Raw genomic sequence first — 27,500 nt, 5'->3', positions numbered from 1 at the left:
CTCTGGTACCAGACCAGCACAGCTCTGGTACCAGACCAGTCACAGCTGTGATCCTATAGCTCTGGTACCAGACCAGTCACAGCTGTTATCCTATAGCTCTGGTACCAGACCAGTCACAGCTGTGATCCTATAGCTCTGGTACCAGACCAGTCACAGCTGTGATCCTATAGCTCTGGTACCAGACCAGTCACAGATGTGATCCTATAGCTCTGGTACCAGACCAGTCACAACTGTGATCCTATAGCTCTAGTATCAGACCAGTCACAGCTGTGATCCTATAGCTCTGGTACCAGACCAGTCACAGCTGTTATCCTATAGCTCTGGTACCAGACCAGTCACAGCTGTGATCCTATAGCTCTGGTTCCAGACCAGTCACAGCTGTGATCCTATAGCTCTGGTTCCAGACCAGTCACAGCTGTATTTAGGAAAGCTTTCCGTCCAGTTATTATGCAGATACAGATAGTGGTCTCTGGTCTGAGAGTGTCTTGTATCCCTCCTCCTCCTTCTCCTCCTCCTCCTCCTCCTCCTCCTCCTCCTCCTCCTCCTCCTCCTCCTCCTCCTCCTCCTCCTCCTCTATAGCTTTGTTTTGTATCCCTCCTCCTCCTCTTCCTCCTCTATAGCTTTGTCTTGTATCCCTCCTCATCCTTCTCCTCCTCCTCCTCCTCCTCTTCCTCCTCCTCCTCCTCCTCCTCCTCCTCCTCCATAGCTTTGTCTTGTATTCCTCCTCCTCTATAGCTGTGTCTTGTATCGCTCCTCATCTATAGCTGTGTCTTGTATCGCTCCTCATCTATAGCTGTGTCTTGTATTCCTCCTCCCCTATAGCTGTGTCTTGTATTCCTCCTCCCCTATAGCTTTGTCTTGTATTCCTCCTCCTCTATAGCTGTGTCTTGTATTCCTCCTCCTCTATAGCTGTGTCTTGTATTCCTCCTCCTCTATAGCTGTGTCTTGTATTCCTCCTCCTCTATAGCTGTGTCTTGTATTCCTCCTCCTCTATAGCTGTGTCTTGTATTCCTCCTCCCCTATAGCTTTGTCTTGTATTCCTCCTCCCCTATAGCTTTGTCTTGTATTCCTCCTCCTCTATAGCTGTGTCTTGTATTCCTCCTCCCCTATAGCTTTGTCTTGTATTCCTCCTCCTCTATAGCTGTGTCTTGTATTCCTCCTCCCCCTATAGCTGTGTCTTGTATTCCTCCTCCCCTATAGCTGTGTCTTGTATTCCTCCTCCCCTATAGCTGTGTCTTGTATTCCTCCTCCTCTATAGCTGTGTCTTGTATTCCTCCTCCCCTATAGCTTTGTCTTGTATTCCTCCTCCTCTATAGCTGTGTCTTGTATTCCTCCTCCCCTATAGCTGTGTCTTGTATTCCTCCTCCCCTATAGCTGTGTCTTGTATTCCTCCTCCCCTATAGCTTTGTCTTGTATTCCTCCTCCCCTATAGCTTTGTCTTGTATTCCTCCTCCCCTATAGCTTTGTTAGTAGACAGATGAGCTTTCAGAGATAAGGGCTGTGTCCCAAATAGCACCCTATTCCTTTTATAGTGCCCTACTTTTGTCCAGAGCCCTATGGGCACTAGATAGGTAATAGGGTGCCATTTGGGATGGTGCCATTTGGGATGTTGCCAAGGTGGTTAGTTACCACGACAAACGTGTCTGTCAGCCTTGGTGAATGCTGCAGCCTGCCAGCCACCCATGTTTCTGTTTTTAATTGTCCTCACGTCTTACAAGACCGTATATAAAGGCCTAAGGCTAGTTGGCCTCTTTGAGGAAATTTCCATTTCAATTGAATTCCTTTCATTTTGACAATACCGTTTCATCAAGGATTACATGTAGTCCTGAGGGAACATTTCACACCTTGTGTAAAGCACATAAGCTCCTTAAGTTACTTTTTTCCCCAGTGGAGAATTATCCCTGGATTCTGGTGATTTTAAACTCATTAAAAGAGCCCTGGTCAAAAGTAGTGCACTATGTAGGGAATAGGGTGCCATTTGGAACCAATCTAGCTGCATTGGAATGTCCCCTCCAGTGTCAGTCTGTAGTGGATGGAAAACTCCCTTCTTTCTCAGACAGTCAGTAAAATGATGGTGTTTAAATAATGCAGTCAACATTACGATGATAGTGTTTAAATACTGCAGTCAACATTACGACACAAGAACTCTCTGAGAAGTTATATATGGATCGGAGGTCATCTATTTTTTATCGCTGTGCTTTCCTTTCCTCGCGTCCTGAAACTGAAGTATTCTTGTAAGCTTGGCTGTAAAGCTCTTGAGTGATCTAGTCTTACATGAATTGGAAATGTGTGGGCCACCGTCCCCTTTGTAGTTCTTTGTAATTCTTTATGGCCTGATCAAGCTTCGAGCCTGAAAGGCATTGTGAGCCAGCAATTATTGGAAACAACACCACAATCTATTTACTGTCATTCTACAGAAGTTGACATTGTGCTTTACTTAGCTATGTAGAGGGCTTGTCCTAATCATGGTCAGTTCAGATTCAACAACTTCATATTGGCAGTAATCCTGTGGTCCTCTCTCCTGTGGTCCAAGAACGCCAAGATAACCTGCCTAAATGACTATGGCCCCGTAGGAATCACATCTGTAGAAATGAAATGCTTTGAAAGGCTGGTCATGGCTCACATCAACACCTTCATCCCAGACACCCTGGACCCACTCCAATTTGCATACCGCCCCAACAGATCCACAGATGACGCAATCTTTATTACATCCACACTGCCCTCACCCAGCTGGACTAAGGGAACACCTATGTAAGGATGCTGTTCATTGACTACAGCTCAGCATTCAACACCATAGTACCCTCCAAGCTTATCACCAAGCTCAGGTCCCTGGGATTGAACACCTTCCTCTGCAACTGAGTGCTGGACTTCCTGATGGGGCGCTCCTCGTGGGTGAGGGTAGGCAACAACACATCCACCACACTGACCATCAACACGGGGGCCCCTCAGGGGTGAGGGTAGGCAACAACACATCCACCACACTGACCATCAACACGGGGGCCCCTCAGGGGTGAGGGTAGGCAACAACACATCCACCACACTGACCATCAACACGGGGGCCCCTCAGGGGTGAGGGTAGGCAACAACACATCCACCACACTGACCATCAACACGGGGGCCCCTCAGGGGTGAGGGTAGGCAACAACACATCCACCACACTGACCATCAACACGGGGCCCCTCAGGGGTGAGGGTAGGCAACAACACATCCACCACACTGACCATCAACACGGGGCCCCTCAGGGGTGAGGGTAGGCAACAACACATCCACCACACTGACCATCAACACGGGGCCCCTCAGGGGTGAGGGTAGGCAACAACACATCCACCACACTGACCATCAACACGGGGGGCCCCTCAGGGGTGAGGGTAGGCAACAACACATCCACCACACTGACCATCAACACGGGGGCCCCTCAGGGGTGAGGGTAGGCAACAACACATCCACCACACTGACCATCAACACGGGGCCCCTTCAGGGGTGAGGGTAGGCAACAACACATCCACCACACTGACCATCAACACGGGGGCCCCTCAGGGGTGAGGGTAGGCAACAACACATCCACCACACTGACCATCAACACGGGGGCCCCTCAGGGGTGAGGGTAGGCAACAACACATCCACCACACTGACCATCAACACGGGGGCCCCTCAGGGGTGAGGGTAGGCAACAACACATCCACCACACTGACCATCAACACGGGGGCCCCCTCAGGGGTGAGGGTAGGCAACAACACATCCACCACACTGACCATCAACACGGGGGCCCCTCAGGGGTGAGGGTAGGCAACAACACATCCACCACACTGACCATCAACACGGGGGCCCCTCAGGGGTGTGTGCCTAGTCCCCTCCTGTATTGTGCCCGTGGCCGCGCACGACTCCAACACCATCAGACACGATGGTGGTAGGACTGATCACCAACGACGATGAGGCAGCCTATAGGGAGGCGGTCAGAGACCTGGCAGTGTGGTTCCAGAACAACAACCTCTACCTCAACTTCAGCAACACGAAGGAGCTGATCGTGGACTACAGGAAACGGAGGGGCGAGAACGCCCCCATCCACATCGACGGGGCTGTAGTGGAGCGGGTCGAGAACTTCAAGTTCCTTGGTGTCCATATCACTAAGGAATTAACATGGTCCACACACACCAACACAGTTGTGAAGAGGGCACGACAGCGCCTCTTCCCCCTCAGGAGGCTGAAAAGATTTGGCATGGGCCCTCAGATCCTCAAAAAGTTATGCAACTGCCCCACTGAGAGCATCTTGACTGGCTGCTTCACTGCTTGGTACGGCAACTGCTTGGCCTCCGACCGCAAGGCGCTACAGAGGGTGGTGAGTACGGCCCAGTACATCACTGGGGCCGAGCTCCCTGCCATCCAGGACCTCTATACCAGGCGGTGTCAGAGGAAGGCCCCAAAAAGCGTCAAAGACTCCAGCCACCCAAGCCATAGACTGTTTTCTTTGATACCGCATGGCAAGCTAGCTAATCAAATGGCTACCCGGACTACCTGCATTTACATCGTATTTATTCTGCACATTACATTTTAGTCATTTAGCAGACGCTCTTATCCAGAGTTAGTGAGTGCATACATTATTTTTTAATTGTGGTAACAGTTAGATGGAAGCTAATGGGATATTGTGGGCCCGTGTAGCTCAGTTGGTAGAGCATGGCGCTTGCAACGGCAGGATTATGGGTTCGATTCCCACGGGGGCCAGTATAAAAGAGCGTCATGGTAACTAATGGATATCCAGTGTTATTAAAGTGGGAGCAGCTAGATGGTAGCTAATGGGATATCCAGTGTGTCCCAACGATAGACAACAACAAATCCGGACCTCTTCTGATCAGTTTTACCGGCTAGAGTCACGATGGGAGTCCCGTCATAAAACGCAAGTCTAAATCCTTCTGTCTCCTACTGGAGACGAGTGGTTGCGTCCCAAATGACATCCTATTCAGACCATAGGGCTCTAGTCAAAAGTATTGCACTATATAGGGAATAGGGTGCCATTTGGGACAAACCCTGTGCATGGGGTTAATTCTGTCCACCATATACAGGCTGTGTTGAAACTGTAATCTGAAGATCAGTTTACATTTTGGCCCCGGGGATTGTCTTCCATCAGCAGGCCAGCCGGATAGCTAAGGGAAACATTTCACGTCAAAAAGACATAGCTGTCGATAGACGCACAGGATGACTTAGGGTTATGTGTCTTATCTTGTGATCCTATAGCGCTGGTACCAGACCCCCATGGGAATCGAACCCACAACCCTGGCGTTGCAAACGCCATGCTCTACCAACTGAGCTACATCCCTGCCGGCCATTCCCTCCCCTACCCTGGGCCAATTGTGCGCCTCCCCATGGGTCTCCCGGTCGCGGCCGGCTACGACAGAGCCTGGATTCGAACCAGGATCTGTAGTGGCACAGATGCAGTGCCTTAGACCACTGCGCCACTCGGGAGGCTTCAATCAACTCAGTACTGGTACTCCCTGTATATAGCCATGTTATTTTTTACTCCCTGTATATAGCTGTCACTGACATTGAAGGACGGGTCAGACCAAGGCGCAGCGTGAAATGCATACATGTTTATTTATAAAATAAACACACGAACAAAAACAACAAAATGTGAAGTCCTCAGGCTAAACACCATACAAGCCTATACACGGAACAAGATCCCACAAACATAGTAGGCAACTGGGCTACCTAAGTATGATCCCCAATCAGAGACAACGAGCGACAGCTGTCTCTGATTGGGAATCACACCCGGCCAAACATAGAAAACCAATACCTAAAACTTAACATAGATACTAAACATGCACACCCTGACCAAACTAACTAGAGTTCTATAGGTCAGGGCGTGACAATAGCATGTTATTTTTTACTTGTTATTGTTTTTCACTGTGTATTCTTTCCTCGTGTCACTATTTATATTTTTTATTAAATGTTTTAACTTTGTCTTAAGGACCCGTAAGAAAGCATGTCTACGAAGCATGTGACAAATAAGATTTGATTTGATTTTGATGATTTGATTTGAAATAGGTCACTTCCTGTATCTCTCTCTCTCTCTCTCTCTCTCTCTCTCTCTCTCTCTCTCTCTCTCGTGAAAGCAACTGTATAAGTGTTTTTCCTCTGAAAGTGTTGTGAGTCAATTTTGAAAGTGGTTTTACCTCAAAAGTCACTAAGTGAACCCTGCTGCTGTTTTTATTTCTCACAGTGTCTTCAGAGTGGGAGTATAGTATTTGACATCCCTGAAACTCTCTTCTCACAGTGTCTTCAGAGTGGGAGTATAGTATTTGACATCCCTGGAACTCTCTTTTCACAGTGTCTTCATAGTGGGAGTATAGTATTTGACATCCCTGGAACTGTTGCACGTAATAGCGGAGCAGCAGCTGCCTTCAGAGCTTAAGCCCTGTCATTTTTGTAAACACCACTCTGTTTCCCTGGAGTGCTGTTCTGTGGTGGTTCTTCTCTGAGATGTGTGTTTCTGTGAGTCATAGGCTGGGTGTTGCATACTACAAAACAGACTGAAACAGCCCACTTTTGGACACATGCCTATAGTACTGAGCGTGTGCCGTGGAAGGCAACACCACTTGTGCTTGTCTAGTCTTCACCAGACTAGAGCAACCTTTTTAAAACGTGATGAAGCATTTACTTTTGAGCATAGAATAACTTTCTGGTCTGAATCACAAAGTCGGATGTTGAATGTGTTGTTTTGTTTCTGGGTAGATGATCTCTAACTAGATTGTTATGGGTCCAGTGCCAACAACAACCAGGCGTCTTTACTTAACATTGGCTGCGTCCCAAATGACACCCTATTCCCTATTTAGTGCACTACTGTTTACTTAACATGTAGAACAGGCTATTTTTAGGGGAGGAAAGAAACCATTCATCTGTAAGACTTTGGCTTAGCCCCCTTCACTGCTCTAAGTCTGGTTTGGCCCCAGTCAGTTTGGCCCCAGCCCATTCACTGCTCTAAGTCTGGTTTGGCCCCAGTCAGTTTGGCCCTCTCTTACACTAAGGGCTAGTCATCCAATCCAAGAGACCCTCGCTACCGCACACCCCTCCACAGACCATCACAACCCCTCCACACTCCCTCCAACCCTCCATCTTAGGCCTGTGGTGATCAGAGGGGCTGAGCGAGCCTTCAAAATGTTTTTGCCAAAAACCACAACATGGAGGGAGGCGTTGCTGAGTGAGTGACAATAAGGGCAGAATAATGAGATTCTGTTGGTTAGTGTGTGTGTCGTTAGACATCTCCCTCCACAGAGCCGCTAATCCGACATCTCATTAAAGCTCGCTGGCTGATTTCACATGAATCACCCATTGGCACCCTGTTCCCTGTGGTCCCTGGTCAAAAGTAGTGCACTATGAAGGGAATAAGGTGCCATTTGGGACGCAGACATCATGTGCACTTTATCTGCTGTGGGATCCACCATATTTCTATCTGTAGTGTGTTATTAGTCAGACACTAGGCTAGATACATACTTGGAGGAGAAGCCCGTATTCACAACGCCTTTTAAATCCCAATGAATAAGAGGGAGGACCTGGTCCTACATTAGTACTCCTACTCTGAGACGCTTTGTGAATACGGGCCCAGATCTTGTGGAATGGTGTTGATAATGAACAGTGAGTACGGCCCAGATCTTGTGCAATGGCATTGATCAGGAATGGTGTGCTGGCTGGCTGGTGATACACAGCATACACACACACACACACACACACACACACACACACACACACACACACACACACACACACACACACACACACACACACACACACACACACACACACACACACACACACACACACACACACACACTTTCATTCAGTTAAGTGTTTCCTCCTTCCTCCTCTACCTTGATCTCATCCTCCTGTTCCTTCTTGATCTCCTCCTCCTATTCCTTATTGATATCCTCCTCCTATTCCTCCTTGATCTCCTTCTCCTATTCCTTCTTGATCTCCTCCTCCTATTCCTCCTTGATCTCCTCCTATTCCTTCTTGATCTCCTCCTCCTATTCCTCCTTGATCTCCTCCTCCTATTCCTTATTGATCTCCTCCTATTCCTCCTTGATCTCCTCCTCCTGTTCCTTCTTGATCTCCTCCTCCTATTCCTTATTGATATCCTCCTCCTATTCCTCCTTGATCTCCTTCTCCTATTCCTTCTTGATCTCCTCCTCCTATTCCTCCTTGATCTCCTCCTCCTATTCCTTCTTGATCTCCTCCTCCTATTCCTCCTTGATCTCCTCCTCCTGTTCCTTCTTGATCTCCTCCTCCTATTCCTTATTGATCTCCTCCTCCTATTCCTCCTTGATCTCCTCCTCCTGTTCCTTCTTGATCTCCTCCTCCTATTCCTTATTGATCTCCTCCTCCTATTCCTCCTTGATCTCCTCCTATTCCTCCTTGATCTCCTTCTCCTATTCCTTCTTGATATCCTCCTCCTATTCCTCCTTGATCTCCTCCTCCTATTCCTCCTTGATCTCCTCCTCCTATTCCTTCTTGATCTCCTCCTCCTATTCCTCCTTGATCTCCTCCTATTCCTCCTTGATCTCATTTTACATTTTAGTCATTTAGCAGACGCTCTTATCCAGAGCGACTTACAGTTAGTGAGTGCATTCATTATTTTTTTAATATATTTTTTTCATACTGGCCCCCCCTGGGAATCAAACCCACAACCCTGGCGTTGCAAACGCCATGCTCTACCAACTGAGCTACATCCCTGTCGGCCATTCCCTCCCCTACCCTGGACGACGCTGGGCCAATTGTGCGCCGTCGCATGGGTCTCCCGGTCGCGGCCGGCTACGACAGAGCCTGGATACGAACCAGGATCTCTAGTGGCACAGCTAGCACTGCGATGCAGTGCCTTAGACCACTGCGCCACTCGGGAGACAGTGGTCCTCCTATCCCTCCTTGAACTCCTCCTATTCCTTCTTGATCTCCTATTTCACACCTTTCAGATGGAGGCTTTTCTATTGCTCAGGGAAGACCTTTACATGATTAATCTGTGGCACCATGGGGGGTGGGGAGTGTGTGTGTCTGTGTGTGCGCATGTGCTCATGGTCACAGAGGCCGTGCGACAGTGCTCCCTTGTTTTACTGGAATATTCTCCACACGTTAGTCACCTTCCCGACGCGCTGTGAGGCCAGGCATTGTGTGGTTATTTATGGAAGCAAGCGGGAATTGTATGATGACAGAGAGATGCTTTCAAAGGAACGTATGTGTGTGTGTGTGTGATTGTCTTAGCTACAGTAGTAGACAGCTCATCAGGTAGGATTGTCTTAGTTACAGTAGTAGACAGCTCATCAGGTAGGATTGTCTTAGTTACAGTAGTAGACAGCTCATCAGGTAGGATTGTCTTAGTTACAGTAGTAGACAGCTCATCAGGTAGGATTGTCTTAGTTACAGTAGTAGACAGCTCATCAGGTAGGATTGTCTTAGTTACAGTAGTAGACAGCTCATCAGGTAGGATTCTCTTAATTACAGTTGTACACAGCTCATCAGGTAGGATTGTCTTAGTTACAGTAGTAGAGATAGCTCATCAGGTAGGATTGTCATAGTTACAGTAGTAGAGATAGCTCATCAGGTAGGATTGTCTTAGTTACAGTAGTAGACAGCTCATCAGGTAGGATTGTCTTAGTTACAGTAGTAGAGATAGCTCATCAGGTAGGATTGTCTTAGTTACAGTAGAAGAGATAGCTCATCAGGTAGGATTGTCTTAGTTACAGTAGTAGACAGCTCATCAGGTAGGATTGTCTTAGTTACAGTAGTAGCCAGCTCATCAGGTAGGATTGTATTAGTTACAGTAGTAGAGATAGCTCATCAGGTAGGATTGTCTTAGTTACAGTAGTAGACAGCTCATCAGGTAGGATTGTCTTAGTTACAGTAGTAGACAGCTCATCAGGTAGGATTGTCTTAGTTACAGTTGTACACAGCTCATCAGGTAGGATTGTCTTAGTTACAGTAGTAGAGATAGCTCATCAGGTAGGATTGTCTTAGTTACAGTAGTAGAGATAGCTCATCAGGTAGGATTGTCTTAGTTACAGTAGTAGACAGCTCATCAGGTAGGATTGTCTTAGTTACAGTTGTACACAGCTCATCAGGTAGGATTGTCTTAGTTACAGTAGTAGAGATAGCTCATCAGGTAGGATTGTCTTAGTTACAGTAGTAGAGATAGCTCATCAGGTAGGATTGTCTTAGTTACAGTAGTAGACAGCTCATCAGGTAGGATTGTCTTAGTTACAGTTGTACACAGCTCATCAGGTAGGATTGTCTTAGTTACAGTAGTAGAGACAGCTCATCAGGTAGGATTGTCTTAGTTACAGTAGTAGACAGCTCATCAGGTAGGATTGTCTTAGTTACAGTAGTAGAGACAGCTCATCAGGTAGGATTGTCTTAGTTACAGTAGTAGATAGCTCATCAGGTAGGATTGTATTAGTTACAGTAGTAGACAGCTCATCAGGTAGGATTGTCTTAGTTAGAGTAGTAGACAGCTCATCAGGTAGGATTGTCTTAGTTACAGTAGTAGAGACAGCTCATCAGGTAGGATTGTCTTAGTTACAGTAGTAGCCAGCTCATCAGGTAGGATTGTCTTAGTTACAGTAGTAGACAGCTCATCAGGTAGGATTGTCTTAGTTACAGTAGTAGACAGCTCATCAGGTAGGATTGTCTTAGTTACAGTAGTAGACAGCTCATCAGGTAGGATTCTCTTAATTACAGTTGTACACAGCTCATCAGGTAGGATTGTCTTAGTTACAGTAGTAGAGATAGCTCATCAGGTAGGATTGTCATAGTTACAGTAGTAGAGATAGCTCATCAGGTAGGATTGTCTTAGTTACAGTAGTAGACAGCTCATCAGGTAGGATTGTCTTAGTTACAGTAGTAGAGATAGCTCATCAGGTAGGATTGTCTTAGTTACAGTAGAAGAGATAGCTCATCAGGTAGGATTGTCTTAGTTACAGTAGTAGACAGCTCATCAGGTAGGATTGTCTTAGTTACAGTAGTAGCCAGCTCATCAGGTAGGATTGTATTAGTTACAGTAGTAGAGATAGCTCATCAGGTAGGATTGTCTTAGTTACAGTAGTAGACAGCTCATCAGGTAGGATTGTCTTAGTTACAGTTGTACACAGCTCATCAGGTAGGATTGTCTTAGTTACAGTAGTAGAGATAGCTCATCAGGTAGGATTGTCTTAGTTACAGTAGTAGAGATAGCTCATCAGGTAGGATTGTCTTAGTTACAGTAGTAGACAGCTCATCAGGTAGGATTGTCTTAGTTACAGTTGGACACAGCTCATCAGGTAGGATTGTCTTAGTTACAGTAGTAGAGATAGCTCATCAGGTAGGATTGTCTTAGTTACAGTAGTAGAGATAGCTCATCAGGTAGGATTGTCTTAGTTACAGTAGTAGACAGCTCATCAGGTAGGATTGTCTTAGTTACAGTTGTACACAGCTCATCAGGTAGGATTGTCTTAGTTACAGTAGTAGAGACAGCTCATCAGGTAGGATTGTCTTAGTTACAGTAGTAGACAGCTCATCAGGTAGGATTGTCTTAGTTACAGTAGTAGAGACAGCTCATCAGGTAGGATTGTCTTAATTACAGTAGTAGATAGCTCATCAGGTAGGATTGTATTAGTTACAGTAGTAGACAGCTCATCAGGTAGGATTGTCTTAGATACAGTAGTAGACAGCTCATCAGGTAGGATTGTCTTAGTTACAGTAGTAGACAGCTCATCAGGTAGGATTGTCTTAGTTACAGTAGTAGAGAGAGCTCATCAGGTAGGATTGTCTTAGTTACAGTAGTAGAGAGAGCTCATCAGGTAGTATTGTCTTAGTTACAGTAGTAGAGATAGCTCATCAGGTAGGATTGTCTTAGTTACAGTAGTAGACAGCTCATCAGGTAGGATTGTCTTAGTTACAGTAGTAGACAGCTCATCAGGTAGGATTGTCTTAGTTACAGTAGTAGAGATAGCTCATCAGGTAGCATTGTCTTAGTTACAGTAGTAGAGATAGCTCATCAGGTAGGATTGTCTTAGTTACAGTAGTAGAGAGAGCTCATCAGGTAGAATTGTCTTAGTTACAGTAGTAGAGATAGCTCATCAGGTAGGATTGTCTTAGTTACAGTAGTAGACAGCTCATCGGGTAGGATTGTCTTAGTTACAGTAGTAGAGAAAGCTCATCAGGTAGGATTGTCTTAGTTACAGTAGTAGGGAGCTCATCAGGTAGGATTGTCTTAGTTACAGTAGTAGACAGCTCATCAGGTAGGATTGTCTTAGTTACAGTAGTAGACAGCTCATCAGGTAGGATTGTCTTAGTTACAGTAGTAGACAGCTCATCAGGTAGGATTGTCTTAGTTACAGTAGTAGCCAGCTCATCAGGTAGGATTGTCTTAGTTACAGTAGTAGACAGCTCATCAGGTAGGATTGTCTTAGTTACAGTAGTAGAGATAGCTCATCAGGTAGGATTGTCTTAGTTACAGTAGTAGACAGCTCATCAGGTAGGATTGTCTTAGTTACAGTAGTAGACAGCTCATCAGGTAGGATTGTCTTAGTTACAGTTGTAGACAGCTCATCAGGTAGGATTGTCTTAGAAACAGTAGTAGACAGCTCATCAGGTAGGATTGTCTTAGTTACAGTAGTAGAGATAGCTCATCAGGTAGGATTGTCTTAGTTACCGTAGTAGACAGCTCATCAGGTAGGATTGTCTTAGTTACAGTAGTAGACAGCTCATCAGGTAGGATTGTCTTAGTTACAGTAGTAGAGATAGCTCATCAGGTAGGATTGTCTTAGTTACAGTAGTAGACAGCTCATCAGGTAGGATTGTCTTAGTTACAGTAGTAGACAGCTCATCAGGTAGGATTGTCTTAGTTACAGTTGTAGACAGCTCATCAGGTAGGATTGTCTTAGAAACAGTAGTAGACAGCTCATCAGGTAGGATTGTCTTAGTTACAGTAGTAGAGATAGCTCATCAGGTAGGATTGTCTTAGTTACAGTAGTAGACAGCTCATCAGGTAGGATTGTCTTAGTTACAGTAGTAGAGACAGCTCATCAGGTAGGATTGTCTTAGTTACAGTAGTAGACAGCTCATCAGGTAGGATTGTCTTAGTTATAGTAGTAGACAGCTCATCAGGTAGGATTGTCTAAGTTACATTAGTAGACAGCTCATCAGGTAGGATTGTCTTAGTTACAGTTGTAGACAGCTCATCAGGTAGGATTGTCTTAGTTACAGTAGTAGAGACAGCTCATCAGGTAGGATTGTCTTAGTTACAGTAGAAGAGACAGTTCATCAGGTACGATTGTCTTAGTTACAGTAGAAGAGACAGTTCATCAGGTAGGATTGTCATGTCATCTGGTTGTTCTATCCATTGTGGAAGACACACAATGCCAGGCCATGTCTAAGTGTGTGTGTGTGTGTGTGTGTGTGTGTGTGTGTGTGTGGGGGGGGCAATGTTCATGTAATCCCTCTCTTCCCCTCCCTCCCTCCCTCTCTCTTCCCCTCCCTCCCTCTCTCTTCCCCTCCCTCCCTCCCTCCCTCCCTCCCTCCCTCCCTCCCTCCCTCCCTCCCTCCCTCCCTCCCTCCTTCCAATCTCCCCTCTCTTCCCCATCCTCCCCCTCTCTACCCCATCCTCCCCCCTCTCTTCCCCATCCTCCCCCTCTCTTCCCCATCCTCCCCATCTCTTCCCCATCCTCCCCCTCTCTTCCCCATCCTCCCATCTCCCATCTCCCATCTCCCTCTCTTCCCCATCTTCCCATCTCCTCTCTTCCCCATCCTCCCATCTCCCTCTCTTCCCCATCTCCCCTCTCTTCCCCCATCCTCCCATCTCCCTCTCTTCCCCATCTTCCCATCTCCCCTCTCTTCCCCATCCTCCCATCTCCCTCTCTTCCCCATCTTCCCATCTCCCCCTCTCTTCCCCATCCTCCCTCTCTCTTCCCCATCCTCCCATCTCCCGCTCTTCCCCATCCTCCCATCTCCCCCTCTCTTCCCCATCCTCCCCCTCTCTTCCCCATCATCCCCCTCTCTTCCCCATCAACCCCACTTTTCCCCATCATCCCCCCTCTCTTCCCCATCATCCCCCCTCTCTTCCCCATCCTCCCCCTCTATTCCCCATCCTCCCCCTCTCCCCATCCTCCCCCTCTCTTCCCCATCCTCCCCCTCTCTTCCCCATCCTCCCCCTCTCTTTCCCCATCATCCCCACTTTTCCCCATCATCCCCCCTCTCTTCCCCATCCTCCCCCCTCTCTTCCCCATCCTCCCCCTCTCTTCCCCATTCTCTCCTTCTCTTCCCCATCATCCCCCTCTCTCTTCCCCATCCTCCCTCTCTTCCCCATCCTCCCATCTCCCTCTCTTACCCATCCCCCATCTCCCCTCTCTTCCCCATCCTCCCCCTCTCTTCCCCATCCTCCCCCTCTCTTCCCCATCCTCCCCCCTCTCTTCCCCATCATCCCCCCTCTCTTCCCCATCCTCCCCCCTCTCTTTCCCATCCTCCCCCCTCTCTTCCCCATTCTCTCCCCTCTCTTCCCCATCATCCCCCCTCTCTTCCCCATCCTCTCCCTCTCTTCCCCATCCTCCCATCTCCCCTCTCTTACCCATCCCCCATCTCCCCTCTCTTCCCCCATCCTCCCCCTCTCTTCCCCATCCTCCCCCCTTTTTCCCCATCCTACCCCCCTTCCCCCATCCTCCCTCCTATCTTCCCCATCCTCCCATCTCCCCCTCTCTTCCCCATCCTCCCATCTCCCCCTCTCTTCCCCATCCTCCCCCTCTATTCCCCATCTCCCCTCTCTTCCCCATCCTCCCATCTACCCTCTCTTCCCCATCCTCCTATCTCCCCTCTCTTCCCCATCCACCCATCTCCCCTCTCTTCCCTATCTTCCCATTTCCCTTCTCTTCCCCATCCTCCCATCTCCCCTCTCTTCCCCATCTTCCCATCTCCCCTCTCTTCCCCATCCTCCCATCTCCTCTCTCTTCCGCATCTTCCCATCTCCACTCTCTTCCCCATCCTCCCATCTCCCCTCTCTTCCCCATCCTCCCATCTCCCCTCTCTTCCCTATCTTCCCATTTTCCCTCTCTTCCCCATCATCCCATCTCCCCTCTCTTCCCCATCCTCCCATCTCCCCTCTCTTCCCCATCTCCCCTCTCTTCCCATCCTCCCATATCCCCTCTCTTCCCCATCCTCCCATTTCCCCTCTCTTCCCATCCTCCCATTTCCTCTCTCTTCCTCCCTCCCTCCCTCCTCCCTCCCTCCTCCCTCCCTCCCTCCCTCCCTCCCTCCCTCCCTCCTCCCTCCTTCAATCTCCCCTCTCTTCCCCATCCTCCCCCTCTCTACCCCATCCTCCCCCTCTCTTCCCCATCCTCCCCCTCTCTTCCCCATCCTCCCCATCTCTTCCCCATCCTCCCCTCTCTTCCCCATCTTCCCATCTCACCTCTCTTCCCCATCCTCCCATCTCCCCTCTCTTCCCCATCCTCCCATCTCCCATCTCCCCTCTCTTCCCCATCTTCCCATCTCCTCTCTTCCCCATCCTCCCATCTCCCTCTCTTCCCCATCTCCCCTCTCTTCCCCATCCTCCCATCTCCCCTCTCTTCCCCATCTTCCCATCTCCCCTCTCTTCCCCATCCTCCCATCTCCCCTCTCTTCCCCATCTTCCCATCTCCCCCTCTCTTCCCCATCCTCCCATCTTCCCGCTCTTCCCCATCCTCCCATCTCCCCCTCTCTTCCCCATCCTCCCCCTCTCTTCCCCATCATCCCCCCTCTCTTCCCCATCCTCCCCCTCTCTTCCCCATCATCCCCCTCTCTTCCCCATCATCCCCACTTTTCCCCATCATCCCCCTCTCTTCCCCATCTTCCCCCCTCTCTTCCCCATCCTCCCCCCTCTCTTCCCCATCCTCCCCCTCTCCCCCATCCTTTCCCCTCTCTTCCCCATCCTCCCCCCTCTCTTCCCCATCCTCCCCCCTCTCTTCCCCATCATCCCCAACTTTTCCCCATCATCCCCCTTCTCTTCCCCATCATCCCCCCTCTCTTCCCCATCCTCCCCCCTCTCTTCCCCATCCTCCCCCCTCTCTTCCCCATTCTCTCCCTTCTCTTCCCCATCACCCCCCCTCTCTTCCCCATCCTCCCTCTCTTCCCCATCCTCCCATCTCCCCTCTCTTACCCATCCCCCATCTCCCTCTCTTCCCCATCCTCCCCCTCTCTTCCCCATCATCCCCCCTCTCTTCCCCATCCTCCCCCTCTCTTTCCCATCCTCCCCCCTCTCTTCCCCATTCTCTCCCCTCTCTTCCCCATCATCCCCCTCTCTTCCCCATCCTCTCCCTCTCTTCCCCATCCTCCCATCTCCCTCTCTTACCCATCCCCCATCTCCCTCTCTTCCCCATCCTCCCCCTCTTTCCCCCCACCCCTTCCCCATCCTCCCCCTATCTTCCCCATCCTCCCATCTCCCCCTCTCTTCCCCATCCTCCCATCTCCCCTCTCTTCCCCATCCTCCCCCTCTATTCCCCATCTCCCCTCTCTTCCCCATCCTCCCAACTCCCTCTCTTCCCCCATCCTCCTATCTCCCCTCTCTTCCCCATCCACCCATCTCCCCTCTCTTCCCTATCTTCCCATTTCCTTCTCTTCCCCATCCTCCCATCTCCCCTCTCTTCCCCATCTTCCCATCTCCCTCTCTTCCCCCATCCTCCCATCTCCTCTCTCTTCCGCATCTTCCCATCTCCACTCTCTTCCCCATCCTCCCATCTCCCCCTCTCTTCCCCATCCTCCCATCTCCCCTCTCTTCCCTATCTTCCCATTTTCCCTCTCTTCCCCATCATCCCATCTCCCCTCTCTTCCCCATCCTCCCATCTCCCCTCTCTTCCCCATCTCCCCTCTCTTCCCCATCCTCCCATATCCCCCTCTCTTCCCCATCCTCCCATTTCCCCTCTCTTCCCCATCCTCCCATTTCCCCTCTCTTCCCCATCCTCCCATCTCCCTCTCTTCCCCATCCTCCCATCTCCCCCCTCTCTTCCCCATCTCCCTCTCTTCCCCAACATCCCCCCGTCCCCATCCTCCCCCTATCTTCCCCATCCTCCCATCTCCCCCTCTCTTCCCCATCCTCCCATCTCCCCCTCTCTTCCCCATCCTCCCCCTCTCTTCCCCATCTCCCCTCTCTTCCCCATCCTCCCACCTCCCCTCTCTTCCCCATCCTCCTATCTCCCCTCTCTTCCCCATCCTCCCATCTCCCCTCTCTTCCTATCTTCCCCATTTCCCTTCTCTTCCCCATCCTCCCATCTCCCCTCTCTTCCCTATCTTCCCATCTCCCCTCTCTTCCCCATCCTCCCATCTCCTCTCGCTTCCGCATCTTCCTATCTCCACTCTCTTCCCCATCCTCCCATCTCCCCTCTCTTCCCCATCCTCCCATCTCCCCTCTCTTCCCTATCTTCCCATTTTCCCTCTCTTCCCCATCATCCCATCTCCCCTCTCTTCCCCATCCTCCCATCTCCCCTCTCTTCCCCATCTCCCCTCTCTTCCCCATCCTCCCATCTCCCCTCTCTTCCCCATCTTCCCATCTCCCCTCTCTTCCCCATCCCCCTCTCTTCCCCATCTCCCCTCTCTCTTCCCCATCCTCCCCTCTCTCTTCCCCATCATCCCCCCTCTCTTCCCCATCCTCCCCCCTCTTCCCCATCCTCCCCTCTCTTCCCCATCATCCCCCCTCTCTTCCCCATCCTCCCCCTCTCTTCCCCATCCTCCCATCTCCCCTCTCTTCCCCATCCTCCCATCTCCCCTGTCTTCCCCATCCTCCCATCTTCCCCATCTCCCCTCTCTTCCCCCATCATCACCCCCTCTTCCCCATCATCCCCCTCTCTTCCCCATCCTCCCATCTCCCTCTCTTCCCCATCCTCCCATCTCCCTCTCTTCCCCATCCTCCCCTCTCTTCCCCATCCTCCCATCTCCCCTCTCTTCCCCATCCTCCCATCTCCCCCCTCTCTTCCCCATCCTCCCCTCTCTTCCACATCATCCTCCCTCTCTTCCCCATCACCCCCCTCTCTTCCCCATCATCCCCACTCTCTTCCCCATCCTCCCCCTCTCTTCCCCCATCATCCCCCCTCTCTTCCCCATTCTCCCCCTCTCTTCCCCCATCCTCCCATCTCCCCTCTCTTCCCCATCCTCCCATCTCCCTCCTCTCTTCCCCATCCTCCCCCTCTCTTCCCCATCCTCCCATCTCCCTCTCTTCCCCATCCTCCCATCTCCCCCTCTCTTCCCCATCCTCCCCCTCTCTTCCCCATCATCCCCCCTCTCTGCCCCCATCATCCCCCCTCTCTGCCCCATTCTCCCCCCTCTCTTCTCCATCACCCCCTCTCTTCCCCATCCTCCCCCTCTCTCCCCCATCCTCCCCCCTCTCTTCTCCATCATCCCCTCTCTTCCATCCTCCCCCTCTCTTCCCCATCATCCCCCTCTCTTCCCCATCCTCCCCTCTCTTCCCCATCCTCCCCCCTCTCTTCCCCATCATCCCCCCTCTCTTCTCCATCAGCCCCCTCTCTTCCCCATCCTCCCCCCTCTCTTCTCCATCATCCCCCTCTCTTCCCCATCCTCCCCCTCTCTTCCCCATCATCCCCCTCTCTTCCCCATCATCCCCCTCTCTTCCCCATCCTCCCCCTCTCTTCCCATCCTCCCCTCTCTTCCCCATCATCCCCCTCTCTTCCCCATCCTCCCTCTCTTCCCCCATCCTCACCCTCTCTTCCCCATCATCCCCCTCTCTTCCCCATCCTCCCCCTCTCTTCCCCATCCTCCCCCTCTCTTCCCCATCATCCCCCCTCTCTTCCCCATCCTCCCCCTCTCTTCCCCATCCTCCCCCTCTCTTCCCCATCTTTGCCCTCCTCTCTACTCCATCATCCCCCCTCTCTTCCCCACCCACTCACTGCTTATCAGCATCTACTCATTTTACAACCATGGCTTTCAGCCATTACAGCAGTGCTCATCAAAGTAAGGAAGGGCTGTAGGATCAGACACTATGAGGAGGGGGTTGGAGTGGAAGTATCACTTCCATGTGGTAGACCACCCATCATGTTCCTGATAAAGTAGAGCACTTCTGCTTTGAAACGATCCATGTCAAACCACTCAGACTGAGCTAAAAGGACAATTTATTCCCCTACAGCATTGACTGACTGTTAAGTATCTCTAGCAGATAAAATGGAAAACATGTACGATAGGAAACCGTCATAGCCTCCCACTACAACACTATCAGTGGCTGACTGTCTCATGAATGAGTTTTCCCCGAACAACAACCTCACCAGACGAAACTCTGGACCTTCAATTTTAAAACTATAACTAAGGCCCTACGTTTGTTCCTGGACAGGACAGGTATTCAGAAAAAAAAGCTCTCTTTAGAATTTAAAAGAATATAATAACTTTATTGTTCCTAGAAGGAATTTCAGTAGAACTAACTTTAGTGGTGAAGATAAAGGTGTTTCCCTCCCTTCACATTCTGATTGGACCACATTGTAGCCGTTGCATCTACACATGGTAGTAAAATGTGACTCTTATCTGTCCACTGTGTCTGCATTTTCACCAAATATCCTGCTCCCTCCATGTATGTAAATGTATTTATTAAGACACATTGATGCCATAAGTCAATGATTGTAGAATCAGAATAATTATGATTTAAATGGTTTCAGTGTCCATATCCGTCTACACTTGGAAGATATCCAGAAAATGCGTGTCTGACTACCTCCGGAGGTGGTCAGGAAGATCTGATCACAATCAGATCACAATGCGTCTTTTAATCCTCTACACCTGTCTAAACATGTGGGCACAATCAGAATGTGGACAAGATCAGGACAAAGGATGCATGTCCGTAGCAGGTATAAATGGGGCTTTAGACTCACTGAGTTGGCTGGCAGAGGAAAGAGAAGACAAAGGAAAGCACTCTCTCTCTCTCTCTCTCTCTCTCTCTCTCTCTCTCTCTCTCTCTCTCTCTCTCTCTCTCTCTCTCTCTCTCTCTCTCTCTCTCTCTCTCTCTCTCTCTCTCTCTCTCTCTCTCTCTCTCTCTCTCTCTCTCTCTCTCTGTCTCTCTCTGTCTCTCTCTGTCTCTCTCTCTGTCTCTCTCTCTATCTCTCTCTCTCTCTCTCTCTAGATAGTAAACAAAAGTGAAATAAACAATAAATATTAACAGTAAACATTACACTCAGAAGTTCCAAAAGAATAAAGACATTTCAAATGTCATATTATGGCTATGTACAGTGTTATAATGATGTGCAAATAGCTAAAGTACAAATGGGAAAATAAATAAACATAAATATGGGTTGTATTTACAATGGTGTTTGTTCTTCACTGGTTGCCATTTTCTTGTGGCAACAGGTCACATATCTTGCTGCTGTGATGGCACACTGGTTTTTCACCCAGTAGATAAGGGAGTTTATCAAAATTGGGTTTGTTTTCGAATTCTTTGTGGATCTCTGTAATCTGAGGGAAATATGTGTCTCTAATATGGTCATACATTTGACAGGAGGTTAGGAAGTGCAGCTCAGTTTCCACCTCATTTTGTGGGCAGTGTGCACATAGCCTGTCTTCTCTTGAGAGCCAGGTCTGCCTACAGCAGCCTTTCTCAATAGCAAGGTTATGCTCACTGAGTCTGTACATAGTCAAAGCTTTCCTTAAGTTTGGGTCAGTCACAGTGGGCAGGTATTCTGCCACTGAGTGGCGCAGTGGTCTAAGGCACTGCATTGCAGTGATAGCTGTGCCACTAGAGATCCTGGTTTGAATCCAGGCTCTGTCATAGCCGGCCGCGACCGGGAGACCCATGGGGCGGCGCACAATTGGCCCAGCGTCGTCCAGGGTAGGGGAGGGAATGGCCGGCAGGGATGTAGCTCAGTTGGTAGAGCATGGCGTTTACAACGCCAGGGTTGTGGGTTCGATTCCCATGGGGGGTATGAAAAAAATAATAATAATGAAAAAAATAATGTATGCACTCACTAACTGTAAGTCGCTCTGGATAAGAGTTTCGGCTAAATGACTAAAATATAAACGTGTACTCTCTGTTTAGAGCCAAATAGCATTCTAGTTTGCTCTGTTTTTTGGTTAATTCTTTCCAATGTGTCAAGTAATTCTCTTTTTGTTTTCTCATGATTTGTTTGGGTCTAATTGTGTTGTTATTGTTGTCCTGAGGCTCTGTGGGGTCTGTTTGTGTTTGTGAACAGAGCCCCAGGACCAGGTTACTTAGGGGACTCTTCTCCAGGTTCATCTCTTTGTAGGTGATGGCTTTGTTATAGAAGGTTTGGGAAGAGCTTCCTCTTAAGTGGTTATAGAATTAACGGCTCTTTTCTGGATTTTGATAATTAGCGGGTATCGGCCTAATTCTGGGCCTGATGGTTGTGGACACAGCTCTCTGCCAGGGTAAGGGCCAGGGTTAGGGTTAGGGCCAGGGCCAGGGTTAGGGCCAGGGCTGGAGTGGAGACCAGGCGGAAAGGGGAGACCAGGGAGCAAAGCCTGGTAAGCTGAGATAGGAAATGTGTGTGTGTGTGTTTGTGTGTGTGTGAGAGAGAGAGATGGGAGAGTGGAGAATGAGCCTGTGTTTGGCTACAGGACAGGGACAGGCAGGGGGTGTCAGGTGACCGGCAGGTTCATTGCCTGTGAAACCCCAGAGACTGTAGCCTCCTAGGCATTAAGCAGCGGAGGAGGAAGCAGAGTGTTTCTGGATGCGGCCTGGGTAATGTGATTAACCTTGGTGTGTATCAGTGCTCTGTAGCAGTGCCACATACTGCATTTACCAGACTGGAGACTGTAGGAGATTGGAGTTGGGGGGTTTCAGGTGACCGGTAGACCCATTGTCTGTGAAACCCCCGAGACTGTAGCCTACTAGGCATTAAACAGAGGAGGAGGAAGCTGGTTAATGTGATTAATATTGGTGTGTATCAGAGTAGCAGCCCCACATACTGCATGACTGATGGGAGACTGGACTGGACTGGACTGGACTGGACTGGAATGGAATGGACTGGACTGGGTTGGGCTGGTATGAGGCTGGGACTGGTGGGAGATGCTGTATAATGCTGTATGTATACTTTGGGAGAGGATTACCCACAGAATTAAAACCTATTATATAACCTATATTATATATAATACAGTATACGGTAAATCTCTATGGGAACATCAGCTGTGCTAACATAATTGCAAAAGGGTTTTCTAATGATCAATTTGCCTTTTAAAATGATAAACCTGGATTAGCAAACACAACGTGCCATTGGAACACAGGACTGATGGTTGCTGATAATGGGCCTCTGTACGCCTATGTAGATATTCCATTTAAAATCAGCCGTTTCCAGGTACAATAGCCATTTACAACATTAACAATGTCTACACTGTATTTCTGATCAATTTGATGTTATTTTAATGAACAAAAAATTAGATTTTCTTTTGAAAACAAGGACATTTCTAAGTGACCCCAAACTTTTGAACGGTAGTGTATATATATAATACTTTTTTGGGGGGTTGTTGTTGATTGAGATGGGACACTGAAGAGGGGACAGTGAAGAGAGGACAGTGAAGAGGTGACAGTGAAGAGGTGACAGTGAAGAGAGGACAGTGAAGAGGGGACAGGAAAGGTAGCAGAGATTATGAGTCAGAAGGCCAGTGGGTTGTATTCTAACCCATGCTGTCTTTCTCTGGTAGCCGAGGCTATACAGGACGTGTGCCGGGATCCGCAGCACTATCTGCTGGAACACACAGGACTAACACACTTACACATCTAGCCTATATGAACTCCACTGGGATTGATTGGAACTCCACTGAAATTGATTGGAACTCCACTAAGATTGATTGGAACTCCACTGAGATTGATTGCAACTCCACTGAGATTGATTGGAACTCCACTGGGGTTGATTGTAACTCCAGTGAGATTGATTGTAACTCCACTGATATTGATTGGAACTCCACTGGGGTTGATTGGAACTCCACTGAGATTGATTGGAACTCCACTGAGATTGATTGCAACTCCACTGGGGTTGATTGGAACTCCACTAAGATTGATTGGAACTCCACTGGGGTTGATTGGAATTCCAGTGAGATTGATTGGAACTCCACTGAGATTGATTGGAACTCCACTGAAATTGATTGGAACTCCACTAAGATAGATTGGAACTCCACTGAGATTGATTGCAACTCCACTGAGAGTGATTGTAACTCCACTGGGGTTGATTGTAACTCGAGTGAGATTGATTGTAACTCCACTGATATTGATTGGAACTCCACTGAAATTGATTGGAACTCCACTAAGATTGATTGGAACTCCACTGAGATTGATTGCAACTCCACTGAGATTGATTGGAACTCCACTGGGGTTGATTGTAACTCCAGTGAGATTGATTGTAACTCCACTGGGGTTGATTGGAACTCCACTGAGATTGATTGGAACTCCACTGAGATTGATTGCAACTCCACTGGGGTTGATTGGAACTCCACTAAGATTGATTGGAACTCCACTGGGGTTGATTGGAATTCCAGTGAGATTGATTGCAACTCCACTGAGAGTGATTGTAACTCCACTGGGGTTGATTGTAACTCGAGTGAGATTGATTGTAACTCCACTGATATTGATTGGAACTCCACTGATATTGATTGGAATTCCACTGAGATTGATTGGAACTCCATTGATATTGATTGGAACTCCACTGAGATTGATTGGAACTCCACTGAAATTGATTGGAACTCCACTGAGATTGATTGGAACTCCACTGGGGTTGATTGTAACTCCAGTGAGATTGATTGTGACTCCACTGATATTGATTGGAATTCCACTGAGATTGATTGGAATTCCATTGATATTGATTGGAACTCAACTAAGGTTGATTGGAACTCCACTGGGATTGATTGGAACTCCACTGGGGTTGATTGTAACTCCAGTGAGATTGATTGTAACTCCACTGGGGTTGATTGGAACTCCACTGAGATTGATTGGAACTCCACTGAGATTGATTGCAACTCCACTGGGGTTGATTGGAACTCCACTAAGATTGATTGGAACTCCACTGGGGTTGATTGGAATTCCAGTGAGATTGATTGCAACTCCACTGAGAGTGATTGTAACTCCACTGGGGTTGATTGTAACTCGAGTGAGATTGATTGTAACTCCACTGATATTGATTGGAACTCCACTGATATTGATTGGAATTCCACTGAGATTGATTGGAACTCCATTGATATTGATTGGAACTCCACTGAGATTGATTGGAACTCCACTGAAATTGATTGGAACTCCACTGAGATTGATTGGAACTCCACTGGGGTTGATTGTAACTCCAGTGAGATTGATTGTGACTCCACTGATATTGATTGGAATTCCACTGAGATTGATTGGAATTCCATTGATATTGATTGGAACTCAACTAAGGTTGATTGGAACTCCACTGGGATTGATTGGAACTCCACTAACACACACACTGTGAAGCTCATATGCTGATACCCACCAAAGACAGTACTCTATTTTTCACTTTAGTTGCATGTGCCAGTCAGTGTGTGATCTGATATTTATTCACCACTATCCTGTATGAACATGCAGTAATTATTGCTCATGAATATTTGATTATATTTTACTTTAATATATGGTGCACAAGTGTCTGTTCATCACACTGTATGTTGATGAATGTTGACAGTCCATAATTGGACCATGACTAGCACAGTGAATCACAGGTTTCGTCCCAAATGGCCACCTATTCTCTTTTGACCCTCTGGTCAAACGTAGTGCACAACGTGGGGAATAGGGTGCCATTTGGGACAGGAAGCACTCTGTCTGAACAACAACTCTCTCTCTCTCTCTCAGAGTGGTTGTGGTTTCCAGTGAGACAAAGTAGCTTCAAAGCTTTTTATGACTTCAGTTCTCCCTTCATCTGATATGTGCACTCTCTCTTTAACGTTGACCTTTTTGGGGCATTTGAGTTTGCTATGTATGTACAGTAGTTATTAGCTAAATGGTACCAATTAAGGGTTTCTCAAGATCCAAAATATCTCTCTTTGTCACTCTCCCATACCCTTCTGCCTCTCTCTCTCTCTCTCGCTCTCTCTCTCTCTATTTCTCTCTCCTCTCTCTCTCTCTCTCTCTCTCTCTCTCTCTCTCTCTCTCTCTCTCTCTCTCTCTCTCTCTCTCTCTCTCTCTCTCTATCTATTACAGGGAGAGAGGAGCCCCAAGCCCCAGGGAGACGGCCTGGCCTGCAGGGGCAGGGAGATGGGCTCAGAGGAGAGGAGTTCAGCCATGTCTCACAAGATCTCTTCCCCCTCACACAGCAACACCAGCTCCTCCTCCAAACACGACAGCCGACAGGTAACACCCATCTCACACACACACACACACACACACACACACACACACACACACATTAATGTTGCAGTTATCTCCAATCAGGAAGAGAATGTAAGGAATGTCTCTGTTTGGAAATGAAAGCTCATCACTAAGCTAAGGTCCCTGGGACTAAACACCTCCCTCTGCAACTGGATCCTGGACTTCCTGACGGGCCACCCCCAGGTGGTAAGGGTAGGTAACAACACATCTGCCACGCTGATCCTCAACACATAACACATGGGCCCCTCAGGGGTGCGTGCTCAGTCCCCTCCTGTACTCCCTGTTCACCCATTACAGCAAGGCCAGGCATGACTCCAACACCATCATTAAGTTTGCAGACGACACAACAGTGGTAGGCCTGATCACCGACAACGATGAGACAGCCTATAGGGAGGAGGTCAGAGACCTAGCCATGTGGTGCCAGGATAACAACCTCTCCCTCAACGTGATCAAGACAAAGGAGATGATTGTGGACTACAGGAAAAAAAACTGGACCGAGCACGCCCCCATTCTCATCGACGGGGCTGTAGTGGAACAGGTTGAGCGGTTCAAGTTCCTTGGTGTCCACATCACCAACAAACTATCATGGTCCAAACACACCAAGACAGTCGTGAAGAGGGCACGACAAAGCCTATTCCCCCTCAGGAAACGAAAAGAATTGGCATGGGTCCTCAGATCCTCAAAAAGTTATACAGCTGCACCATCGAGAGCATCTTGACTGGTTGCATCACCGCCTGGTATGGCAACTGCCCAGCCTCCAACCGCAAGGCTCTACAGAGTGTAGTGCGTACGGCCCAGTACATCACTGGGGCTAAACTTCCTACCATCCAGGACCTCTATACCAGGCGGTGTCAGAGGAAGGCACTAAAAATTATCAAAGACTCCAGCCACCCTAAAAATAGACTGTTCTCTCTGCTACCACACGGCAAGCGGTACCGGAGCGCCAAGTCTAGGTCCAAAATGCTTCTTAACAGCTTCTACCCCCAAGCCATAAGACTCCTGAACAGCTAATCATGGCTACACTGACTATTCTACCGGAAAGGTAGAGTCTATTTACTGAGGTAGTTATTACCGGAAAGGTAGAGTCTATTTACTGAGGTAGTTATTACCGGAAAGGTAGAGTCTATTTATTGAGGTAGTTATTACCGGAAAGGTAGAGTCTATTTACTGAGGTAGTTATTACCGGAAAGGTAGAGTCTATTTACTGAGGTAGTTATTACCGGAAAGGTAGAGTCTATTTACTGAGGTAGTTATTACCGGAAAGGTAGAGTCTATTTATTGAGGTAGTTATTACCGGAAAGGTAGAGTCTATTTACTGAGGTAGTTATTACCGGAAAGGTAAAGTCTATTTACGGAGGTAGTTATTACAGGAAAGGTAGAGTCTATTTACTGAGGTAGTTATTACCGGAAAGGTAGAGTCTATTTACTGAGGTAGTTATTACCGGAAAGGTAGAGTCTATTTACTGAGGTAGTTATTACCAGAAAGGTAGAGTCTATTTACTGAGGTAGTTATTACCGGAAAGGTAGAGTCTATTTATTGAGGTAGTTATTACCGGAAAGGTAGAGTCTATTTACTGAGGTAGTTATTACAGGAAAGGTAGAGTCTATTTACTGAGGTAGTTATTACCGGAAAGGTAGAGTCTATTTACTGAGGTAGTTATTACCGGAAAGGTAGAGTCTATTTACTGAGGTAGTTATTACCGGAAAGGTAGAGTCTATTTACTGAGGTAGTTATTACAGGAAAGGTAGAGTCTATTTACTGAGGTAGTTATTACAGGAAAGGTAGAGTCTATTTACTGAGGTAGTTATTACCGGAAAGGTAGAGTCTATTTACTGAGGTAGTTATTACCGGAAAGGTAGAGTCTATTTATTGAGGTAGTTATTGCCGGAAGGTAGAGTCTATTTACTGAGGTAGTTATTACAGGAAAGGTAGAGTCTATTTACTGAGGTAGTTATTACCGGAAAGGTAGAGTCTATTTACTGAGGTAGTTATTACCGGAAAGGTAGAGTCTATTTACTGAGGTAGTTATTAGGTAGGCCCCATGGTGTGTGTTCTTCAGAGGCACGTTGGTCAGACAGGGCTTGTGAACAGTACAGTAAGATTACAGTCTGCTTGTGTGGATAGTCAGGACCATGTGGCCAGAGACCATGCCCCATAGATGGACAACACAGCCCAAGACCCCCCCTCTCTCTCTCTCTCTCTCTCTCTCTCTCTCTCTCT

General features: G+C 48.3%; 1 protein-coding gene across 1 annotated transcript in view; it reads left to right on the top strand.

The window, feature by feature from the left end:
• Positions 1 to 27,500, top strand: part of LOC121556573 (oxysterol-binding protein-related protein 3) — a 164,500-nt gene that overhangs the window by 22,413 nt on the left and 114,587 nt on the right. The window contains 1 exon segment of the mRNA XM_045212917.1: positions 25,112 to 25,261. Within this exon segment, the coding sequence (XP_045068852.1) occupies positions 25,166 to 25,261 (96 nt within the window). The 5' untranslated portion in view covers positions 25,112 to 25,165.

This window comes from Coregonus clupeaformis, unplaced genomic scaffold (genome assembly GCF_020615455.1).
Source record: "Coregonus clupeaformis isolate EN_2021a unplaced genomic scaffold, ASM2061545v1 scaf0064, whole genome shotgun sequence".
Lineage (NCBI taxonomy): Eukaryota > Metazoa > Chordata > Actinopteri > Salmoniformes > Salmonidae > Coregonus > Coregonus clupeaformis.
Note: the sequence above shows the minus strand (reverse complement) of the source record. Positions and strands in the feature narration are given on the sequence as shown.